Source organism: Pyrus communis, chromosome 6 (assembly GCF_963583255.1).
Source record: "Pyrus communis chromosome 6, drPyrComm1.1, whole genome shotgun sequence".
In the NCBI taxonomy this organism is placed as follows: domain Eukaryota; kingdom Viridiplantae; phylum Streptophyta; class Magnoliopsida; order Rosales; family Rosaceae; genus Pyrus; species Pyrus communis.
In genome coordinates, this window is record NC_084808.1 from 20,746,169 (window position 1) to 20,754,676 (window position 8,508).

Consider the following 8,508-nt stretch of genomic DNA (forward strand, 5'->3'; position numbering starts at 1 on the left):
AAATTTGCATCCACAAATTGGTGTTTTCATTGAGAGTTGAGTCCCACACTCATAGAAGACTCTCACATCCAAGGTTTTCTATTTTCTTGTCCATTTGTAGATTTTTCGTACGTTCTTATTATTAGAATTTTTTATTTGCAAAAATTCTTTGATAAAACATATAAGAGAAGTACAATGGCTAGAAATTTAGAAAAGTCAACAAATGAAAATTTCAACATTCAAGAGATGGGACCACGACGATCCACGAGACTAAATGTGACAACAGGTGGAGTGGCACCACCGCCACGAGTTTCCACCACGGGAACCACCGCGGTGGCTACCATGATAGCTTCCCGCGGCGAGGTTCATAGTGTCACCACCATGGCACGAGCCATGCCATCCAAGGCGGCTCACGACACTAAGGCCATGACCTAAGCCATGTCACTCCACGCCCAACGCGTTGCCAAACCGAACCCAAGCCTTGCACCCGCGTGTATCACACGCCGAGTAGCCCACTCTCGTGGCCTAGCTTGCTCTCGCGGCCTAGCCCACTCCCGTGGCCCAACCTGCTCCCGTGGCATTCTAAGCAGCCCAAATCGGCCCAAGACTATCTCAACCATCTGGACCAACCATCTAGCCGGGGGTATTTTCACCTCGTTTCTCTACGGATTTAACATTTCCCAATTCAAATCTCGTGGCCGGAGCCTACCATACTTCCACTGCTCAAGGAGGCATATTTCTTCCAAGCTTTTCCAATCCAAATGACGAACGCCCTTGCACAACAGACAACCTTGGTGAATCAACTCTTGCAACGCATCGAGATCCAACGTGCTCCGAACGAGGTGTCCTGAAGAAGGACAAGGACAGATGAACCTCTCCACCAACGTCCTGGCAAGCAGCCACTTGACCAGTCACGAACCGAGCGTTCTAACATAGTACACTCCCTACTGGACCCCCGAGATAGCGTATACTCCCGTCTCAGCGCATGCATTCTTAGTTAGGCCCATGGACAAACATACACTCACGGTTGGGGCCACACTCCGATAATCAACATGAGCAGCCTTCCAAGCAAAGTGTTCATTCACGGCGAGGCCTGCAAGGAGCATCATCCACCTCACATCGGAGTAAGCAGCACAGAGGACGGAGATAAGCAGTCACTCAATCCGGTTCAAGTTCAACCAGCAGCCTGCTAGTTACCTGCTCGCCTGCTAGGAACATACCACACCCACTTCAGTCATGGCATAGACGAGCCGAACACATGGAATAGCAGCCTAGACTAATAGGTCACGACTGGGGGCAGCCGAGAGCTCTGCCACCCCAACAAAGGCAAATTCAGGAAGAAGTATAAAGGCTCCTTACCGAGAGAATGCGTAATTTCCCGCGCAACGAAGCTATTGACAAAGCGCTTCGTTGAGACATGACTAACATAAGTGAGTCATCTTTCAATGACAAGATCAAGCAGACGGGACTACCCCATATAGATTGCTAGATATAAAGACTTACTTATATTCCGACAAATGTAGCAGCTCAGCCTAATGACATGTCGGGGGCAGACGAGTACCAGAAAGACACACCAACCCAACTACCAAGAACCGGGGGCATGCTAAGGATTATTTTGGGTGTCCCAGCAGTCCAGCTTTCCTTAGCTGCACTCATGACAATGATTTCCATGCTCTCCAATGTGAGAGGGTAAACTAATTCCCTGATACCCAAAAGGGTCTGCTCTCCAACGCGAGAAGATAAACTAATTGATCTCCAGTGCGATAGGGTAGACCAATTCCCCGACACCCATATGGGTTTGCTCTCTAGTGCGAGAGGATAAATTGCTCTTCAGTGCGAGAGGGTAAACCAATTCCCTGACACCTATATGGGTTTGTTCTCTAGTGCGAGAAGATAAACTAATTGATCTCCAGTGCGAGAGGGTAAATTAATTGCTCTCCAGTGTGAGAGGTTAAACTAATTGTTCTCTAGTGCAAGATGGTAAACTAAATCCCCGACACCCATCTGGGTAAACTCTCCAATGCGAGAAGGCCATATAGCTCAAAAGATCGAATGCTTGAAGATCAACTAGGCAACAAATGGTTAGGGCGCAGCAACCACTTTTACACTTAACAATTCGCTCATCCGACACTTCATCTTCAGCAACTCTGATCTTGGTAACTTCATCTACGACAACTGAGAAATCAAACTCAAGCAATTTCATCATTTTTGGCAAGCAACCCAGACGTGGCAACCCAAACCATTGCCCATGCCACGCCAATTCCTCGGCCCATGCCGAGCCAATCCTTGGTTTCAATCAAGCCGAGCAGCACAAGCAATGGCCCCTACCAAACCACTTCCTTGGCCCATGCCAAGCCGACTCCTGACCCCTGCCAGCCGACGTGTCGCACTACCCTGACGGCTGCCTTGTGACATCACTATCTACGAAGAAGACAAGAAAAATGAAAATTTTCTTACATCAGTGCGGCACGGAGAAAACGAAGAAATCAACGAAAGACGGTCCTTTGCACAAGCAAGATGTAGAAGATTGCTAGAAGAGGGGGAATAAATATCCTCTAAGCTCCCTTTCTCTTGTAGGGTAGAATAAATCACTCTTCAAAGTTGATTTAATAACCCACTTAAGGTGGACTTAAATAGGCTTTGAGAGAAATTTATTTCCCTTTCCTAGAAGGATCTAATTTCCTATTAAAGAGGGAATCTACATCAAAATAGGAAGCAGTCCAAAGTTTCCTAAAACAAGAAAATCTCTACACCTGTTGCCCTTCTCTGCGAGCAACCCAACATGTGTGGGGGCATTTGTGGAGTAAAAAATAATCACAAGGCAACATGTGGATTTTTGGATAGAAGATGACAAAAATACCCTTGAGGCATACCGGGATTCCTATGCGTGAGCAGCGAGCAAACATCCCTCAACCAAGTCAAAAGTGCCCAAAATAGGTAATAAATTCAAAACTATTTCATCCACCCTCATCCTATATTCTTCACAAGGTAATTATTCCATAACCCCCAAAACATTTCTTTTAAATTATGTTAATTAGTCAATTAATGGATTTATTGCCTAATTAATCTATTAATGGCTAATTAACTACAAATTACACCCAAAAAATACCACAAATGGCCGGTCCCTATTCTCCTAATAAGGCCGGCCACATCCCTATAAATAGCTCTCCATTCTCTCAAAAAACTACTTCAAGTCTCTTGCAAAACTCTACATAATTCTCCAAACACTTTTCCCTCAAAATTCTAACTTTGGCATCGGAGATTCTTCGGCCAAAGCAACCCCTATTCATCGTGGGCACGTGAGGCTTTTTGGCCTTGACCAAATGTGTGATTTGTTTTGTAGGTGCAATTTTGTCCAAGAAAGAGAAGACGGAAATTTGCATCCACATATATGTGTGTGTAGACGGTCCGGTCCGGCATAAAACATTCAAAGAAGGCCAGTTTTGCATAATGGTTCTGGTAGTTTTTCCGGACTTTCACTCAACTAGTTAGGTAATTTATTGACTTCTGCATTTTCATCCTTGTAGTTTCGTTTTGTTCCATTTTGTTCAATTCGTTAACTAATTAGTTGATGCTTTCATCCATTTTGTGAATAATATCATGGATGCAGTGTGATAGAGTGAAGATCAAACAACGTTAATCTTAAAGACGTTAATCTTAAAGAACACTGAAATCCATCACAAGGTATGAGAAAATCTCAAAAGTTTAATATTGCATAATTACTAAGATAACAAACTTAAAACCAAAACATTCTATTTATAATGTAACTTAACGCTAATAAAATACGTTCTCCAAAAAAAAAAAAAAAAACCATAATAAAATACCAAAAACATCCTTGAATGTAAACAATACATTTTGGCCGAAAACGTCCTGAAGGTCCTTAAAACCCTAATATAAACATTATAAACAACAACATTTAGCTGAAAAACCCATATGTCACAAACAGAATGATGAGTTTAATGTGTGTTGCCGTTCTCTTCGAAATGATGGGTCATGGGCCCAAATTGAACTCGAAAGCTCATATTTGCAAATCTTTGATTCTTTGACCTGATTTGTGCTTTTTGACTTGTTCTTCAAATTTCTCTGAGCTACATCAATCATTTCATAATGTTATTTTTTATTTTATTTTTATTTTTTTTCAGAATTCCAGCTCATGATAGACTGAGTGTGGCTTTAATCATGTTAAAGTTTGAGAACTTTTCGATTCAAGGTTTAAAAATCAATTAGAGCTACCATGCATGACTTTTAGCGCCTTGTAACAAAAAATAATGGTTATAAACAAAACTAATCCGTATATCCATTTTGTGTCTCCTATGTTTTAATGGTCATTTTCGAGCTTCAAATTCTCTTACTACATTTTATCAATCCTGAAAAATAAAATATGAAATGTATAATTTGAAACATGCTTCAGCACAAAAGCTAATCTTGAACATCAAGAGTTTGGCATACAAAATTCAAGTGTTTCTCAATTTGGAAGCTGTTGCTTCCCTTGGAAGATTGGACTATTGATAACGGAATAAAACAATAAGGGAAAAAAAACAAAAACTAGTGAGATGAAACTTAAAATACGAGTACCTAAAAAAAATAATTAGCATAATTTGGCCTAAAAACAATAAAAAAACTTGCTTGGAAGTGCTTTTAAAATGATTAAAAGCATTTTTGATAAAATGTTTCTGACTTCCAAAAACATTTGATGCAAGAAGAACCAGTTATTAAGCATTGGTTTTCTAAAATTCACTTCAAGTGTTTTTTCTATGATTCACTTACATTTTTATTAATTATTGGTTTAAAAAATCTCTCATTTTCTAAAGAGATTTCAATTATTTTAAAAATATTTTTAAACGAGCTGAAAGAATTTTCAAGGAAGTTAAAAGATGTACTTACAAGTTAGATAAACAATTGTGTTGCACTATTTAAAAGAGAGAGAGAGAGAGAGAGAGAGAGAACAAACGAGTTAAGTAAATTAGATGCAACAACAATTAATGAACAAATGAAGTATTCTTTGATGAAAAGGGCTCAACACTCCAAAATATGGCTTGTCAGACTTCATAAATGGGTATAGAGCCAAGTTTTGGGTCCAAAATCCACATTTGCAGGATGGGTTTATTCATCTGATCAATTGTGGTTGAAAACCACCCAAAACCCAAAGCAGTGACAGTAGATCAAAGAAGAAGAAGATCTACACTGGTAAAAGTTACAGCCTCATGACACTCTTGCCGACTCTGACAGCTAGCGGTGCTGCTCGGTTAAGTCTCGGCCGCTTTACAGTCTCTACTTTCCCAAGTTGACAAGTGTCCCAATTTTTGTTCATTCTTAATGCGGAGAAGTTTGTATGTGTGTTAATACTTGTCACGTATCTTTCCACTCAACGTAATATATATATATATATATATATATATATAAAGAGTGAACGATAGTGTTGATATATTTAAATTTTAAGATATACTAAAAACATAAATATATGTTATAATTTGAGTTAAATAATAACACGTGACTAGTGTTATGAGTACGTTGAAAAACCTGTTACGAATTTAATAAGTGAGTAATTTTAAGACCATGCCTTTTGTCCACAAGCATATGGTTTTCGTGATCACGTGGATGATGTTTTGTTTCATTACTTAGGCAGTTGCAAGTCGTTTTCGAAACCAAGTGGGACCAAACTATACAGAGTCTGCCATTGATTTCACCCTTTGGGTGCCGTTTCTGTGTTTGGTTTGATCCAACATATATAGAAATTCTGAGAAGCAGGGAGCAGTGAATGAATTGTGGGGATGTAGATATGAATATATGTGATCAACTATCAAGGACATTGCATGTTTGATTTTGACAAAGCAAAAATAATCAAAGTTTGTGGGAGCCATGGTACCTTGCTAACTTAATTACCTGCTATTGACAAACATATGATGAATTGGGCATGTGCTCTCTTAGCTCTCTTCCAAGTTGTTCTCTAGTCAACCACCATACTTATCTGCTCCTTTATTATTTAGAAACGTACGTCGACCCGTAAGCCTGAATATTGAAAAGAATCGAACTCTTGTTCCATGTTAAGTTGGTGAGATTTCAGTAAAATTTTCTACGAATTAGTAACTATATCACGAAAGATAAAGCTTTCTACCGATTACTATGACGATTGTACTAATTAGTGTTTTGTAAAGAGCATTGTTTGAGATTTTTTGTATAAGAAAACATTTTTCTTTTATATGAAGATTGTTGAGCAGGTCACCATAGGGGTGGTTCGATATGGGATCCCATACCGAAACCCTTGTCCCGATTCCCAAACCGAAATTTTTGGGAATCCCAAATTCAATACCAATCCCAAACCAAATTTTCGGGAATCCCAATTTTCGGGAATCCCGAAATAATTTCGGGATTTCGGGACAAATCGGGAATCCCGAAATGTTTTTGGGCTTTTGGACTAAAATTTGACATATTATGTTTTTGGGCTAAAATTTGACATATTATGTTTTTAGGCTAAAATTAAGTTTCAATCTACCCACTACCCATTTGTGCACAAAGTTTCAATAATAACAAAGTTTCAATTTGCCCACTACACATGCATCATGCATGCAATAAAAATAAATTATGTACCAAACCCAAAACCAAAAATAATAGTTACAAGCCAAGGTTTTAAAATAAATAAAGTAACAAACTCAAAAGCAAAAATAATAGTTACAAGCCAAGGTTTTAAAATAAATAAAGTAACAAACCCAAAAGCTAAAAAGCAAAGCTTAAAGTCTATAAATATTGTTGGCCTCTTCGGCCCCTTCGTCCCCTTGATCTTGTTGATGCTTGTGGTTGCTCCCTTCTTGTTGGTACTTGTACTCTTCCCCTTGATGTTGATGGTTGAGCCCTTCCTCTTGCAATGGGTGGTCGTGGAGGTAGTGATTGATTTTGACGTTGTTGAACTTCAACTTGGAGTGGTCGAGGAGGTGGAGGTGGCATTTCATTTTCTTGTGTTGTATTCTCCTCACCTCCCAAATTAGCCGTGCCTAAAACAATAAACCACAAATCATGTACATTGAATTATAGTCTAATAGATAATAAATACTAAGAAAATAAAAGAGGAAATTAAATTGTTTACTTACTTCTTTCTAAGCGTTCAAGCTCCTTGTAGAAATGGAATTCGTCAAGTGTAGGCTCCTTATAGAAACAAAATTATTTTCCTCTAAGCCAATCACTAGTACACACTAAAGCCTCAACCGTTTTAGGTGTTAAGGAAGTTCTAAAAGGATCAACAACTCTCCCACCAAGACTAAAGACATTCTCACTAGCAACGGTGCTACTAGGAAGGGCCAAAACATCCTTAGCAACTTTACTAAGAGTTGGATATTGAGCACAATTTCCTTTCCACCAATCCAAAAGATTGAAACCCTCATATGTTAGGCTTTGATGTGGATCATTGAAATACATATCCACTTCATTGGCTATCTCATTTTGTTGTGCCTCCGCTCTCTTTCGTTGGATCTTCTTTGTCATCCTTGAAGCAACATCAATATCTACAATCACACCCCCCACATCATCTAGTACAACACTTGATCTTTGCTCCACATTTGAGGTAGCACTACTACTAGTACTACTAGTACTACTACTACTAAGGACCACTCCCTCCTTGTATGCATTATACAACTCGGTTACATAGCCTTTAACCCTTACTTTCTCCTCCCTTATTTTGTCCCATCCATAGCCGAGCTCTTCTAAATTTGTCTCCAACATATCAAATTTGTACCTAGGGTCGAGTACTTGGGCTACAAAGAGAATAGGATTCACCTTTTCAATGTGACCCCAATATTTGTCAAACTTGAGCTTCATTGAGGTAGCCACACTTTGCAAAGTGGCATTAGAGGCGTTTAAAATTTGTTCTTGTATCTCCACTTGCAAGGCAATCACTGTGCTAAGTATTAAGTGTGACGTTGGAGTAAGGGTTGCACTCAATGTCAAGGTGGCATCATAAAACTTTTTAAGAAAGTGAGTAAAACTCATCGACCTTTCCCAATCATCCACCTCCGGAGGACCCACCCGCTTGGTCTTTCTTGTCACCCCATCAACCTCTTTCGAGACCTCCTCTTTAAAGTAAGCAATAAAAGAGTCACACTCAAAGGCCATCTTAGAGAACACTTCTTTAAACTTGAAAGCACTATTAAGCATCTCATATGTGGCATTCCACCTTGTGACAACATCAAAAGGGATACTTGACATCCTATCAAATCTCAACAAGACACAATATTCCCTAAAAGACTCCAACCTTGCCGGGGATGAGTGTATAAACTTCACACAATTTCTTATGGCATCAATTTCACAACTAAGCTCCGTCATTCCATCCTTAACTATCAAATTGAGGATGTGACAAGCGCACCTCATGTGCAAGTGAGCCCCGTCAAGTAAAAGAGTACCATTTGACTTGAGTCTTCTTTTCATGTATGCAATGGCGGTGTCATTTGCACTTAGCATTGTCAACGGTAATGCTAAACACCTTGTCAATGCCCCAATCATTCAAGCAAACCTCTAGACATCTTCCAATATCATCACCCT

General features: G+C 39.4%; 1 protein-coding gene across 1 annotated transcript; it reads right to left on the reverse strand.

Annotated features, from left to right (window-relative positions):
- Positions 1-7,134: 7,134 nt before the first annotated feature.
- LOC137736205 (zinc finger BED domain-containing protein RICESLEEPER 1-like) lies at positions 7,135-8,292 on the reverse strand. The gene has a single exon (XM_068475526.1). The coding sequence runs from the start codon at positions 8,290-8,292 to the stop codon at positions 7,135-7,137; it is 1,158 nt and encodes a 385-aa protein (XP_068331627.1).
- Between the last annotated feature and the right edge of the window lie 216 nt (positions 8,293-8,508).

What these genes read in the sequence shown, in the direction of transcription:
- LOC137736205 (XM_068475526.1), bottom strand. Translation starts at nt 8,292, where the DNA reads ATGACGGAGCTTAGTTGTGAAATTGATGCCATAAGAAATTGTGTGAAG.